Source organism: Ursus americanus, chromosome 5 (assembly GCF_024610735.1).
Source record: "Ursus americanus isolate L20-20 chromosome 5, mUrsAme1.1.p, whole genome shotgun sequence".
Lineage (NCBI taxonomy): Eukaryota > Metazoa > Chordata > Mammalia > Carnivora > Ursidae > Ursus > Ursus americanus.
Window position 1 is genome coordinate 87,820,987 of NC_142131.1, and position 16,468 is coordinate 87,837,454.

A 16,468-nucleotide genomic window follows, 5' to 3' on the forward strand; every position below is an offset into this window, starting at 1 on the left:
GAGGGGAAAAAAACAATTCAAAGTCCACCAAACCAGAATGAGTCTACTTTTCCCCCTTGCCTTCACACAGAGCAGCTCAACATCCAGAAGTAGGTCCCTCTATCTCCCCCAGAGCATAGGGAAGAGAACCCCAATGCTCAGAGAGGATGGAAGACATCCCATTTTTTCTTCATGCTCTTACACCTTAGTCCATGATCATTAGAGACATTTAGAACGCTGAGGGTGGAGAATATTGTCTCCAACTGAAGGGAGACCCACTGATCTTTCTTTTTCTATCCTCCTGCTGGTGCAGGAGAGACCATGGGAAGAAGGTACCAAAGCAACATGCCTAGAGCTCCACCTTTCCAACTAAAGAACTAAAGAGGATGACAGAATGTCTAGAACATGAAGTTGTCCAGGAACACCAGAGCTCACCCCTAAGCCACATGTGAGCAGATCTGACCCCAATTAGCAGGCCAAAGACTTTGAGCTCTGAACTGGGGCACAGGCCATTGTCCAGAGCCACACTAACTACTAGGTGGACACGTTCAGGACAGATCCAAATGACACTGCAAAGCCTCTGGAAAAAAAACAACCCATGGAAGGCTGGCAGGAACCCATAGTTTGAACTCAACAAAGCTTATTTCCAGCTTTAAAAAAATCAACATTCCTCATTAGATGTAAAGAAGACACAGAGTTTCAAAACAGTATTCAGTATATCGAGGATGCTGTCCAAAACAATCCCCTGAAAAACAAGGAAACACTCAGTTCACATGCATGGGAGAAGACTATTAAGAGATACCAATGTCAAAATGACACAGATGCTGGAAATATCTGACAAAGACTTCCAAGCAACAAAGAAAGAAAGAAAGAAAGAAAGAAAGAAAGAAAGAAAGAAAGAAAGAAGAGAAAGAAAGAAAGAGAAGAAGAAGAAGAAGAAGAAGAAGAAGAAGAAGAAGAAGAAGAAGAAGAAGAAAGAAGAAAGAAAGAAAGAAAGAAAGAAAGAAAGAAAGAAAGAAAGAAAGAAAGAAAGAAAGAAAATGCCCTTGGAAGGAATGGAAAGATAGGCACTCTCAACAAAGAAAGACAAGATATAAAGATATAAAGACAAGATATAAAGGCACCAATGTGCCTTTTATAAGTGGAAAAATAAAATCACTGCAATAATTCACTGAATAGGTTCAATGGCAGAATCCAGACAGCAGAAGAGCTACAGAACTAGAAGATCAATCAATGGAAATTAGCCAATCTAAATAAGAGCAAGGAAGGGAGTTTTTAGAGCCTCCGGGACGTATGGGATGAAACTAAGAGGACTAAAATCCATTTTTAAGGGCTGTTTGTTCCAGTTCTTTGAAAAATGTCATTGGTATTTTGATTGGGATAGCATTGAAAGTGTAGATGTTCTGGGTAGCCTAGACATTTTAACTATGTTAATTCTTCCAATCCATGAGCATGGAATATTTTTCCAACTTTTTGTGTCTTCTTCAATGTCTTTCAAGAGTGATTTGTAGTTTCTAGAATATAGATCCTTTACGTCTCTGGTTAAGTTAATTCCAAGGTAACGTATGATTTTTGGTGCTATTGTAAATGGGATGGATTCCCTAATTTCTCTTTCTTCGGTCTCATTGTTCATGTATAGAAATGCAACTGATTTCTGAGCATTGATTTTGTATCCTGCCACATTACTGGATTGCTCTATAACTTCTAATAGTTTGGGAGTGGATTCTTTTGGGTTTTCCATATACAGTATCATGTCATCTGCGAAGAGAGACAGTTTGACTTCTTCTTTGCTGATTTGGATACCTTTTATCCCTTTTTGTTGTCTGATTGCTGTTGCAAGGACGTCTAGTACTATGTTGAATAATAGTGGTGAGAGTGGGCATCCTTGTCATGTTCCTGATCTTAAGGGAAAGGCTTCCAGCTTTTCCCCATTGAGAATAATATTTGCTGTAGGCTTTTCATAGATGGTTTTTATGAGATTGAGGAATGTACCCTCTATCCTTACACTCTGAAGGGTTTTAATCAGGAAAGGATGCTGTATTTTGTCAAATGCTTTTTCTGCATCTATTGAGAGGATCATATGATTTTTGGATTTTTTCTTGTTGATAGAAAAGGAAAAACAAAGCTGGGGCATCACAATGCCAGATTTCAAGCTGTACTACAAAGCTGTGATCACAAAGACAGCATGGTACTGGCACAAAAACAGACACATAGACCAATGGAACAGAATGAAAAACCCAGATATGGACCCTGGGCTCTTTGAGCAACTAATCTTTGATAAAGCAGGAAAAAAAATCCAGTGGAAAAAAGACAGTCTCTTCAATAAATGGTGCTGGGAAAATTGGACAGCTACATGCAAAAGAATGAAACTTGACCACTCTCTCACACCATACACAAAGATAAACTCCAAATGGATGAAAGACCTCGATGACAAACTGAGGGCTTCAGAGGGGAGGGGGTGGGGAAATGGGATAGGCTGGTGATGGGTAGTAAGGAGGGCATGTATTGCATGGTGCACTGGGTGTTATACGCAACTAATGAATCATCGAACTTTACATCAAAAAAAATAAATACATAAAAAATTAAAAATTAAAAAAAAAAAAGACCTCGATGTGAGACAGGAATCCATCAAAATCCTAGAGGGGAGCATAGGCAGCAACCTCTATGACATCGGCCACAGCAACCTTTTTCATGACACATCTCCAAAGGCAAGAGAAACAAAAGAAAAAAATGAACTTGTGGGGCTTTATCAAGATAAAAAGCTTCTTCACAGCCAAGGAAACAGTCAAAAAAAAATAAGAGGCAGCCCACGGAATGGGAGAATATATTTGCAAATGATGCTACAGATAACAGACTGGTATCCAAGACCTACAAAGAACTTCTCAAACTCAATACACGAGAAACAAACAAATCATAAAATGGGCAGAAGATATGAACAGACACTTTCCAATGAAGACATACAAATGGCTAACAGACATATGAAAAAATGTTCAAAATCATTAGCCATCAGGGAAATTCAAATCAAAACCACACTAAGATACCACCTTATGCCAGTTAGAATGGCAAAAATTGACAAGGCAAGAAACAATTGCTGGAGAGGATATGGAGAAAGGGGATCCCTCCTACATTGTTGGTGGGAATGCAAGTTGCTACAGCCACTCTGGAAAACAGTGTGGAGGTCCCTTAAAAAGTTAAAAATTGAGCTACCCTATGATCCAGTCATTGCACTACTGGGTATTTACCCCAAAGATACAGACGTAGTGAAGAGAAGGGCCATATGCACCCCAATGTTCATAGCAGCTTTGTCCACAATAGCTAAATTGTGGAAGGAGCTGAGATGCCCTTCAACAGATGACTGGATTAAGAAGATGTGGTCCATATATACAATGGAATATTACTCAACCATCAAAAAGAATGATTTCTCAACTTTTGCTGCAGCATGGATGGGACTGGAGGAGATAATGCTAAGTGAAATAAGTCAAGCAGAGAAAGACAATTATCATATGGTTTCATTCATTTATGGAACATAGGATTAGCAGGAAGATTGGTAGGAGAAGGAAGGGAAGAATGAAGGGGGGGGTAAACAGAAGGGGGAATGAACCATGACAGACTATGGACTCTGGGAGACAAACTCAGGGCTTCAGAGGGGAGGGGGGTCGGAGAATAGGATAGGCTGGTGATGGGTATTAAGGAGGGCACGTATTGCATGGTGCACTAGGTGTTATATGCAAGTAATGAATCATGGAACTTTACATCAAAAACTAGGGATGTACTGTATGGTGACTAACATAATATAATAAAAAATATTAAATAAAAAAAGCAATACTTGGGGAAAATTTACACTATTAAATATTTATATTAGAAAAGAAAAAATTTCAATTAGTAATCCATTTTTTCCACCTTAAGAAATTAGAAGCAAAATAAACCCAGAGCAAGCAGAAGGAAAAGTAATAAAGAACAGAAATCAATTAAATTGAAAAAATAGGGAAAATCTATGAAAACTATATGTGGTTCTTTGAAAAGATCAATAAAATTGATAAATCTCTAGCAAGACTAGCAAAGAAAAAAGGGAGAAGATCTAAGCTAACAATATCAGGAATGGAACGGAACATCACCACAGACCCTGCTGACATTAAAAGTATAATAAAAGAACACTGCAAGTAACTCTATGCACATAAATTAAACAAATTTGATGAGATAGAACAATTCCTCAAAAATCACAAACTACTAAAATTTGCCCAAGAGGAAATAGGTAACTTGCATAATTTCATCTCTATAAAAAAGTGTTTTCAAAATTTAAACCTTCTAAAGAAAGAAATCTTTAGGTCAGGATGATGTCAGTGGCTTCATCAGGGAAATAACTTAAAAAAAACATATTAAAGAAGAAAGAGAAATCACATCAATTCTACACAACCTCTCACAGAAAACAGATGTGAAGGGAACCCTTTCCAACCCATTTTGTGAGGCCAGCATTACCCTGAGGAGAAAGCCACACAAATACATACATGAAAACTACAAACCAGAATTACTCAAGAACATAAATATAAATATACTCAACCAAACAGCATCCCATTGAATCAGAAACATGTAAAAAGAATAACACATCACAATCAAGTGGCCTTAATTCCAGGATTGCAAGTCTGGTTAAATATTTTTAAATAACTAAAGGAGATGTAAGCAAAAATGGCAAAATAACAACTTTTCAAAAATTGCGTAAAACTCTCCTCCATAGAAGCAATTAAAACACTTGCAAAAATTGTTGGAATCAACTTTTTCAGAGCTCTGGAAATTAACTGAAGGCTTGCAGCATCTAGGGAGCATATATTCCAGGAAAACAGCTGAATCTCAGTAAGAACATCAAGAGTTGTGGTGTTTGAACTTACCAAATTTTCATATCTGTCTCCCTAACCCTGAGGTAGCCTGTTAAATCAATAGTCCATGGCAGCCTGGAAGTCACATGAGGGGAGCAGAATGGGGCTTTGCAGAATGGGGCAAAAGCCCCATTCCTAGAGAACTGTCATTATTTGACCTATGTGGTGGTTCACTGCAAAACTCCACTCATAAGACTGACTTCCTTCCTTCCTTTTCTCCTTCCTTCCTTCCTTCCTTCCTTCCTTCCTTCCTTCCTTCCTTCCTTCCTTCCTTCCTTCCTTCTTTCCTTATCATTCAAGCCTGAACAGAACCTCACCCAATACAAACAGCCTTTTCCACATCAGTATTTGTTGAAAACAATCAGAGGCAATTACTGAACATCATGGCTGCCCAAGGTGGTGGATATCAGTTGGGTAAACAACAGGCTAACAAATCAGCTTAAAAGCAAAAGCTGCAGAATGTGATATCCATAGAGGGCTTTGGAAAGCTCTGGCACATTCCTGGGTGTCTAGAAGGCCACACATATATCTACACACAGGAATCACTGAGAAGGCCCTAAATTCACACATCAGGCTAACCTTGAGGCTGTGGAAGCATAACATAAGGGCAAATATGGAGTCATAAACTGCCTGGCTAAGTGGCATATGCATGCATCAACACGCACACAAAGGCCCTTGACAAGAATCAGGAGACTTACTGGTTACAGGAATCTAAGGAAATCACTGTAAAACCATTAGCTAACCAATAAGCTAACCAACGAGAAACTTCAGTGGTTCACACAGTAAAAAATGCAGACTTCACAGAAATAGTTCAGAAAAGTCCCTGAACACACAAACAATAGTAACGAAAACAAACACCAACAACAATGAAGTGGGGAGGGAGTTGGACAATCTGAACTCAAGTTCCCACATTATATTACTTAATATTTCACTTATCAACAAAGAATTACATGACATGCAAAGAAGCACAGCCCATTACAGGAAAGGAATGAGTCAACAGAAACTGTCCCTGAGAACGTTCAGATATTGTCTCACTAAATAATGTTTTTACATCAGCTAGTTTAAATATGTTCAGAAAACTAAAGGAAACCATTTTTCATCAAATAAAGAAATGTATGAGAACGATGTGTCACCAAATAGAGAATATAAATAACAAGATAGATTTCTAAGACTAAATAGAAATTCTAGGTTTGAAAAGTATAACTGGAATGAAGTCACTAGAGGGGTTCAACATCTGATTTGAGCAGACAGAAGGAAAAAATCAGCAAACTTGAACACAGGTCTCATGAAATTACCCAGTCTGAAGAGCAGAAAGAAAAAAGAATGAAGAAAATGAACAGAGCCTTAAATGGCTGTGGGGCAACATATGTACAAGGGGGATTTATAGGGAGAGGAGAAGAGAAAGGGGCACAGAGGATATTTAAGAAAGAATGACCAAAAATCTCCAAAATTAACATTCAAGAAGCTCAACAAACTCCAAGAAAGATGAACTAGGGAGAGCCACACTGAGACAGATTACACTAAAACTGTCAACAGCCAAAAACAATGAGAATCTTGAAAGCATAAAAAGAGAAGCAACTTGTCACATACAAGGGCTCCTACCAAGAGTGACAGCTGATTTCTCTTCAGAAACCATAGAGGCCAGAAGTTAGTAGGTGATGTTTTAAAGTGCTCAGTGAAAAGTGAAAAAAACTATCAACCAAGTACTTTATATCTGGCAAGAGCATCCTTAAAATGAAGTAAAAATTAATACATTCCCATTGACACAAATACTGAGGATTTTATTGCTATTATAACTGTCCTACAAGAAATGCTAGATAGGCATTTCAGGCTTAGATGAAAAAACACTGACAGTAACTTGAAATCATATGAAAAAATAGAGAATAGTAGGTAAATGTAAAAGCCAGTATTACAGCATTGCTTTAGTTTTTAACTCTTCGTTTTCCTATGTGACTTTAAATACAAATGCATAAACAATAATTACAAAACCATAAAGTTAATTCACTGAAGTTAGTGTATAAAGACATTAATTGTAACAATAACAACATAAAGCAGCATTTTGTGTGGGGGCACAGAGCTGTAAAGGAGCAGTTTCTTAATTAAAGATAGTATAATTTTAAACTTGAATATTATAAAGTTAAGATATTAATTGTGATTACCACTGAGGGTATCCACTAAGAAAAAACTAGATAGACAGATACATGGCTAGAGTAGATGTTATATGTATATATAATATATATAAAGTTATATTAAATTCAATTATAGTAAATATATACACTTAGTAAATGAAACACCAGAAAAAAATCAATTAAATATAAAAAAGACAGTAATGGAGAGAATAAAGAACAAAAAAAGATATGACATATAAAAAAAACAAAGAGCAAAATAGCATGAGAAAGTCTTTCCTTACTAAAGTAATACTGAAGTATTACTTTAACTGTAAATAGATTTAATTCTCCAATTAAAAGGTAGAGATTGGCAAAATAATTTTTTTTAAAAAAACACATGCTGTCTACAAGAAACTCACTTTAGATCCAAAGACACGAATAGGCTTAAAGTGAAAAGATGCTCCTTAAAAATAGCAACCAGAAGAGACCTGAGTTATTTGTACTAATGTCAGGCAGAACAGACTTTAAGGCAAAAACCATACAAAACATTATATATTGAGTGATAGATGCATTGATTAAAGACATCATAAATTGATAAAAGGGTCAATTCAGCAAGAAGATCTCACAACTATAAACATAAGCACAACTCACAGGAGAGACCAAACTGTATGAAGTGAAAACTAATAGATTAAAGAGAGAAAGAGATAGTTGTACAATAATAGTTGGAGACTTTGATGCCCTGTTTTCAGTAATGGAGAGACAAACAGAAGCTCAGTAAGGAAACAGCAGTGTACACCAGGTAGACCCAGTGGACTCTACAGAAGTCTTCAGCCCACCACAGCAGGAGACACACTTTAGTCAAGCACCCACAGAATGTTCTCTAGCACAGAAACATGAGTTAGGCCAGGAAATGAGTCTCAGTAAATGTAAAGAGATTGAAATAGTACAGGGTATCTTTTCCAACCACAGCGGAGTGAAGCTAGAAATCACTAATAAAAGGAAAATTGGAAAATCCACAAGTCTGTCAAAATTAAACAACACACTCTTAAAGAAGAATTATAAGGAAAATTAACAGATATTTTGAGATAGATGGAAATGAAACCACAACACACCAAGACTAATAAGATGCACTGAAAGCAGTGCTCAGAGGAAAATTCAGAGCTATAAATTATAGGCTTATGTCAGAGAAGATGAGCACAAGTCAATAACCCAACTTCACACCTTAAGAAACTAGAGAAAGAAGCGTAAGTGGAACCCTAAGTTAGAAGAAGGAAATAAAGTCTATAGCTGAGATGAATGAAACAGAGAATAAAAAAGCAATAGAAAGAATGAAGGACATTTGAAAAGATCAACAATATTGACAAACCATTAGCTAGACTGACCAAAAAAGTTAGAGGACTCAAATTATGACAACAGAAACAAATGTGGGGACATTAGTACAGACCTTACAGATATACAAAGGGTGGTAAAAGTACACCATCAACAAGCGAATGCCAACAAATTGGACAACCCAGATGAAATGGACAAACTCATAGAAACACACAAGTTACCAAAACTGACCCCAGAAGAAATAGAAAAGCTAACAGACATACAACAAGTATAAAGAGATTAAATCAGTAATCAAAAACAAAGTAAGAGGCATCCAGACTAGAAATAATGAAGTAAAACTATCTGTACATACAGGGGACACCTTTTTGTATCTAAAAAAAAAAAAATCCTTAGGAATCCACAAAATAATTAATAGGTGAATAAACCAGTTCAGCAGGGTTGGAGGACGCAACACCAATGTTCAAAAGTTAATTCTATTTCTATATATTAGTGTGAACCATCCAAAGAGAAAATTTAAAAAACAATTCCATTTAAAGAAACATTGAAAATAATAAAATACTTAGCAACAAACTCAACAAGTCTTCTACACTAAAAACTATAAACTGTTGAAAAAATTTGAAGACCTACATAAATAGACAGCCTGTACTTATAGACTGAAAGACTGTTAAGATAGCAATACTCAAATTGATCTACACTTTCAGTACAATCTCAATCAAAATGCCAGCTTCCTTTTTGAGAAATTTGAAAAGCTGATCCTAGAAATCATGTGGAAATGCAAGAGACCTCAAATACCAAAAACAATCCTAAAATAAAAAGAACAAAGTTGGAGGACTCACACTTCCCAATTTCAAAACTCACCACAAAGCTACAGTGATCTAGACTGTGGTACTGACATAGGACAGACAGATATATATATCAATAGAACAGGAGTGAAAATCCAGAACTAAATCCTGACATTAATGGTCAACTAATTTTTCACAAATGTGCCAAGAAAATTTAACAGGGAAGAAAGCTTGTTCAACAGACAATGCTGAAATAACTGGATTTCCACATGCAGAGGATGAAGGTGGATCTCCATGTCAACTGTACAGAAAAACTAACTCAAAATGGATCAACGACCTAAATGTAAGAGCAAAAACTAGACAACTCTTAGAAGAAAACAGGTGTCAATTTGTGCGACCTTGGATCAGGCACTGGTTTCTTAGATAGGACACCAAACATACAAGCAAACAAAGAGGGTACATGGGACTTCATCACAATGTAAAAACTTTTGTGCTTCAAAAGACACTATCAACAAAATGAATGGGAGAAAATATTTGCAAATCTTTATCTGATAAGGATCAAGTATCTGGAATACATAAAGAACTCTTACAAGGGCTTCAGAGGGGAGGGGGTGGGGGAATGGGATAGGCTGGTGGTGGGTAGTAAGGAGGGTACGTATTGCATGGTGCACTGGGTGTTATAGGCAACTAATGAATCATCGAACTTTACATCAAAAAAAAAGCTAAATCAAAACAAATCACTCCAAAAAAAAATAATAATAAAAAATAAGTATTCTAAAAAAGAAAAAAAAAAGAACTCTTACAACTCAATAATAAAAAGATAAACAACACAATTTAAAAATCAGGCAGAGGACCTGAATAGATGTTTCCCCAAAGAAGACATCCAGATGGCCAACATGTATATGAAAAGACGCTCAGCATCACTCATCACCAGGGAAATGCAAATCAAGACCACAATGAGATACCACCTCACACACACTAGTGTGGCTAGAAGCAAAAAATAAATGAAATGAAAATAATGAGTGTTGGTGAGGATGTAGAGAAAACAGATTCTTGCACAGTATTGGTGGGAGTGTAAAAGGGGGCAGCCACTCTGGGAAATGGTACTCCAGGGAGTGAAGTATAAAATTACCATATGACCAAGCAATACTAAGAGAATTGAAAGTATTTGTTCACCTGTATAAGAATGTCCTAGCATCACTGTTCACAACAGCCAAATACTGGGATCAGCCACAACGTCCATTAGCTGATGAAAAGGTAGACAAATTGTGGGATAAAATCCACATGGCGGAATGTTACTGGGTTGTAAGAACGAAGCGTTGACACACAGTACAACACGGATGGACTTTGGAAACACAATGCTCAGTGCAAAGAGCCAGAACCAAAAGGTTACATGCTATGTGATCCCACTTAAATAAAATGTCCACGATAGGCAAAACCAGGGCAGAAAGTGGATTCGTGGTCACCAGGGGCTGGGGGAAGCCGAACACGCGGTGATGGTGGGTTTGGTGTTTTATAGGGTTATGAAAATGTTCTAGAACTAGGTGGTGGTGTGGTTGCAGTGGTCCACCCACACTGTAAAAGGGTGGATTTATGGCGTTTTACCCAATTAACCTAGCACTGGTTTGTGTTCAGCCTCCTGCCCCAAGTCTCACACACTGCCAGCCACTGCTATCCAGAACTTTCCATACACACACTCTCTGAGTGCCACCCACCTGACACACTTGGGCTCATCCTCCAGGATCCTCCCGCCTGGCAAGCCCTGGTCCCCTCTCTTGCCTACCTTGCCCCCTTAACCCTGGTCCTGAGGCCAGAATTCACAGGGTCTGGATGGAAGGCAGACTGTGCTGCCCGCAGAGGGCCAGGGATGGTCTTATGGGCAGAGTCTCTCAGCAAAGCCCTAGAAGCCCCATTACTACTTCACAGATGGGGAAACTAGGTCACAGGGAGAAACTGCATGAAGTCCCAGGGTGGCAGGATCAAATGGCCACAAAGGGGGTCTTAGGACAGCAGGCTTTGTCCTCTCCTGGGTCTGGAGGTCAGGAGTCTGCAGTCAAGGTGTCACAGGGCCGTGCTCCCTCTGATGGCTCCAGAAGGGGCCCTCCTGCCTCTCCCAGCTGGTGGCGGGGAGCGGTCAGGTATCTGGACTTGTGGCCGCGTCTCCCCAATCTCTGCTTTTGTCACCACGTGGCCATCTCAAATCCCCCTCTCCCCTCTCTCCTACAGACACTTGTCATGGGACTCAGGGTCCACTCTGAGCCAGGATGCTCTCACCTCAAGATCCCCACCTTAATCACCTCTACAAAGACCCCATTTCCACACATGGCCACATTCTGTGGTCCAGGCAGACATGAGCTTCAGAGGGACACAACACTGACAACTTGCCCAAGGTGACCCAGCAGGGGTGAGATCTGACCTTGTCCACACTCTGATCCCAGCACTGCCTGCCTTGAAGGGGGTATCCAGACTCAGAGTGCAACCACCCCATGTGGGTATGGGGTTGTCCCAGGGCACACACAGGCCCCTCAGCAGATCCAGGCTGGCCACAGAAGCCCAGCTTCTCCACCCTCAATGTCCCACTGCCCAGACAGTAAAGCCAGGGACTCATTTTTCCAGGCTATCTGCAATGGGGTGTGGCCATCAAAGCTGTTTTAAGCCATTGAGTTTGTGATAACTTGTTGCACAGCAATTAAAAAATGCACACACAAAAAAAACATCTCCTGCATGTTCTTCCCACCTTGAATGTGATGGCTGGAGCTGTGGAAACCATCTTGTGACCAGAAGGCAACAAGTATTAGGAAGATCCTTATCTCGTGCTCAGGGTGGCAGAGAACTAGAGTCAAACAGAGCCTGTGTCCCTGTGGTGTCCCTGTGGGAATCTGCTACAAATGGTCCCTGATAATCCAAGCCTCCCTGTGTCCACACCCTCAGCAGTGAGGCCTACTTCTCCCCCACCTGGAAACCAGATTCGCACAGTGGAACAACTAGAGGTCACACTCTGAGCACAGACCTCAACAAGCCCTGTAGCACCTGCTGTTCCCTGAGGGGAACACAGTCACAATGTGAAGGAGCCTGGACTACCCACATGGAAACACGGACCCCAGGGTGGAGATGCCATGAGAGAGAACGAGGCCCCAGACACAGGAGTGAGCCCAGCCAACATCACAAGGAGCCAGAGGCTTGCCATCAGGCAGACCCATGCACTGAAGCCACCCCTGCTGGGACATTGGATGCACAGATGAGGCCAGGCTGGATCCTCCTGCCCCAGACCACACCTCATGGAGCAGAAATGAGCGGTCTCACTGAGCCCTGCCCGAAACCCTGACCACAGAGGCAACTGTCTCCAAGATTTGGGGTATTGGTTCCTTGGCACTAGATAACTGACTGATACGGGCCTGACCCAGCCCCCATCAAAACATGTCCTCCGAGCCTGCTCCTGGGATGTAGTCACACGTCGGCTTTGACAACTGACCTGTGACGTCCAGGTGGAAGGACACCTTCTGGCCCCCGGCCTCGCAGCTGTACTCCCCAGCATCCGCCTTCCCCGCCTGCTGCACCACCAGCCGCCTGCTGCAGCCCTTGGCCTCCACGTGCACTTTGGAGCTCGTGCTCAGCTTCTTCCCGTCCTTGTACCACGTCACCTCTGTCTGGGCCTGGGCCACCTCACAGCTCAGGGTGGCATTGGCACCCGCCCTGGTGTGCACCTTACTGCGTGCTGGCTGCTCCTTGGCAAACACCGCAGGGGGCTCTGGGGACAGAGAGGATACACCTGATCAAGGACTCCATGTATACATTAGGAAGGCAGCATTGGGGGAAGGATTACACAGGGAGGCAGTGGAACTGGAAACGTCTCCAGGCTTTGCATCAGCTGTGGGGTCTGGAAAGCCTCAGAGCCTGTTCTACATTGAAGAACAAAGTTTATGTACCCATTCTGTAACTACTGTGGGTGGGCTTCTTCAGGTGGGGACAGTCCATTCTACCACTGCTCCTCATGGACTGGTCCAGGTGGGACCGTACATTCTATCCCTGATCCACATGGGCTGTTCCAGATGGAATCACACATACTATCACTGCCCCATGTGTGTTGTTTCAGGTGGGACCACATATTCTATCCCTGCTCCATGTAGGCTGTTCCATATGGGACACACATTCCATCCGTGCTCCACGTGGGCCTTGGAGGTTAGGACCAGACATTCTAGCACTGCTTCAAGTGGGCTGTTCCCGGTGGGACCTCACATTCTATCACCACCCCACATGGGCTGTCCAGCTGGGGACCATACATTCTATCCCTGTTCCACGTGGGTAGTTCCAGTTGGGGATGAGACGTCTACCACACTCTATGTTAGCTGTTCCTGTTGGGGCCATACATCAACCAGTGCTCCACCTAGGCTATTCCATGTCGGAACTATGTATTCTAGACTGTTCCCGAGGGCTGTCCACGTGGGGTCTCTACACTCTAGCGCTGCTCCACATGAGCTGTTCCAGGTCGGGACCACATTTGGACACTGGTCCACGTGGGCTCTTCCGGTCAGATGACAAACTCTTTCCCTATTCCACGTGGGTACTTCCAAGTGGGACCATCCATTCTACATCTGCTCCCCATGGTTAGTTCCACTTGGGGACCATATTCTGTCACTGCTCCATGTGGGCTTTTCCAGGTGGGGACCACACATTCTACCATTGCTCCACCCAAATTGTCCAGATGGGGAACATACATTCTATCACTGCTCTGCCTGAGGGCTCCTCCATGGGGACCATACTTGGATACACCAATCAGGGTGCACAGGTACACCCAAACCCTTCCATGTACACCTCCCCATCCAAACTCTCTTGACTCAGCCACGTGTATGAGAATAGGAGGCAGAAGGAGGGACCTGCGAAGAGATAAGTCTAATGGAAAGAGCTCCAGAGTCCATCTGCATTGCATGCTAATCCCACCATCACCCTCGATCAAAGCTAGAGTTTTAACCCAAAGGACTGACCTGTGACGTCCAGGTGGAAGGACACCTTCTGGCCCCCGGCCTCGCAGCTGTACTCCCCAGCGTCCGCCTTCCCTGCCTGCTGCACCACCAGCCGCCTGCTGCAGCCCTTGGCCTCCACGTGCACTTTGGAGCTCGCACTCAGCTTCTTCCCGTCCTTGTACCACGTCACCTCTGTCTGGGCCTGGGCCACCTCACAGCTCAGCGTGGCGCTGGCCCCCGCCTTGGTCTGCACCTCGCTTCGTGCTGGCTGCTCCTTGGCAAACACCACAGAGGGCTCTGGCAATGGAGAGGATGCATGGTCAGAAGCCCCACAGAGGTGAGGTTTCCAAGTCCTGGGGCCAGAGCAGAGCACTCTCTAGACTCCAGGCAACATTGGGAATCCTTCACGGTCAAGTGCTGCTGGTAGGGCCCTGCTCAGGCGCAGGGGGACCTCATGTCCTGACCCCTGCTGGGCATGGTGGGGAGCAGCCTCTGGGCATCATGATGCACAGCCAGGCCAGTGCCTGGGAACAGATAGAGGGAGGCCTGGGGGGCAGTGGCTGAGACTCTACTAAGGGCCAGGACTCGGACAAAACTGGACTCAGAATGTGCCAAGAGGCCCCAGCAGCTTCTAGCAAGAGCCAGAGCCTCATGCATCAAGATCCCAATCTAAGCTGCTGAGGATGCTTCCCCTTTTGGGTCTTGTCTGCCTCACTTCTTCCTCTTCAAAAAGAGAAAAAAGGCTGCAAATTTCCTTCTTATCTTTTATTTTCCATACCTACATCTTTTCTCACCTAAATGTTAGCTCTGTGGGAAGTTCCTTTTCCCAAATCCAGAAGCAGCTGCCCCTCCCGGGCATTCTCAGAAGAAAGGAAGGGCCAGACAGCCTGGCCTCACAAGTCCTTGATGCAGCCAGACCTGCTCCCCACCCACCAAGCCCTGGAGGCTGCCGTTCACCTGAGACACGCAGCTGGAAGTCCACGGAGTCCTCGCCCACACGGCACGAGTAGGTGCCCTCATCCTGCTTGGTGACCAGGGCTGCCACCAGCCGGTGCTGCGTACCCACATCCTCCTGCAAGAAGCGCTGGCTGGAGCGGCTGAGCTCCGTGCCATCCTTGTACCAGCGCACGCGCACATGGGCCTCAGAGGTCTCACATTCAAAGTGCACTGGGCCTCCAGCCACAGCATCCACACAGCCACCAGCTGTGTCCTTGTGCAGAAAGGGAGTGAGCCCTGCAAGGGCACAGCGGCAGGTCAGGGAAGCCAGCAGAGCCCTGGCCACACACACACCCACGTCGGTAGCACATGGAGACGCTTGGGGCCTGGAGGCCTCACCCAGACCAGGGTCCCCTTCAGAGGCAGGACTGGCTGGGGTACTGACTGCCAACCCCTGGAGTGCCACCTGCTCTTAGGAAGCCCCTCCCCGTACTGAGCAGAGCCTCCCCTCCCCCATCCTCCCCACAGGGTCACCAGAGCCCTTGTCCACCCCACCCCCCACCCCACTATGGGGACAGAGAACAGTGGCTCCCACTGCCCAGACCCCCTAGGACCTGCCCAGATCTGGGGAACATAGAGTGTGGCTGTGACCATGGTGGACGTAACACACATACAGCAGGCATCACCTTGCACCAGGAGCTGGTAGGCGATGCGGCCCCCACCACTGACACACTCGTAGAGGCCAGCGTCATCTCGCACCACATCCCGCACCAGCAGCGCCCGCTTCCCGTCCGTCGCCTGCACCTCGTACTTGGGGCCTGGTGGCAACGCGTGGCCGTCCTTCAGCCACGTCACTGCTGCAGCCTGGTCTGACAGCTCGGCCAGGAGCTGCGCCTCCTCATGCAGCCGGGCCAGCACTTCCCTCACAGCTGCTACAGGACGCTTGGTGGTCAGTCCTGGGGCCGCTTGGGGCCACAGACAGGTGGACAGAAGGTGCATAGACAGAGAGGTGGCGGACAGGACAGAGGGAAGAGTGGAGGGGGGATGGACAGTGGAGAGGAAAGAAGAGGCATGGATGGAGGAGGAGGTAATGGGGGAGGGGATAGAGGTTGTGGACAGAGAGGGAGGGGACATTGGGGTGTGGGCAGGGGAGATGGATGGGGGAGGGGATGGAGAGGGAGTGAAGGGGAGGGAACACAGGAGAATGGACAGAGGTGGACAGAGGGGGTGGACGGGGAGGGGACAGAGATAGAGGGGAGGGATGGGGGAAGGGATGCGGAGGGGACAACGGAGAGTGGACAGAGCAGGGAGAGTCAGGAATGAGGGAACAGGGAGAGACAGGAAATGAAGACACAAGAGGGCAGAGTGACAGAAGGAATCAGCAGAGGGAGGGGAGGAGGCAGATAGAAGAGTGAGGCTCTGCAGCCCCTCCTCCACTCACGCCCTGTGGCCAGGCCACTGCCAGTCCTGGCAAGTGCCTCACACCACCCTGCCCTGCCCAG

At 44.2% G+C, this 16,468-nt stretch overlaps 1 protein-coding gene across 21 annotated transcripts in view; it reads right to left on the bottom strand.

Moving 5' to 3' along the window:
• OBSCN (obscurin, cytoskeletal calmodulin and titin-interacting RhoGEF) overlaps positions 1 to 16,468 on the bottom strand; it is a 142,732-nt gene that overhangs the window by 118,488 nt on the left and 7,776 nt on the right. For 20 of the 21 annotated variants that reach the window (XM_087862428.1, XM_087862446.1, XM_087862441.1 and 17 more), the window contains exons 7-10: positions 15,653 to 15,931; positions 14,988 to 15,263; positions 14,052 to 14,327; positions 12,542 to 12,817 (exon numbers count right to left, since the gene is read on the bottom strand). In XM_087862428.1, the coding sequence (XP_087718554.1) occupies positions 12,542 to 12,817; positions 14,052 to 14,327; positions 14,988 to 15,263; positions 15,653 to 15,931 (1,107 nt within the window). The remainder of the gene's footprint in view (positions 1 to 12,541; positions 12,818 to 14,051; positions 14,328 to 14,987; positions 15,264 to 15,652; positions 15,932 to 16,468) is intronic. The other variant, XM_087862430.1, reaches the window with a different exon arrangement.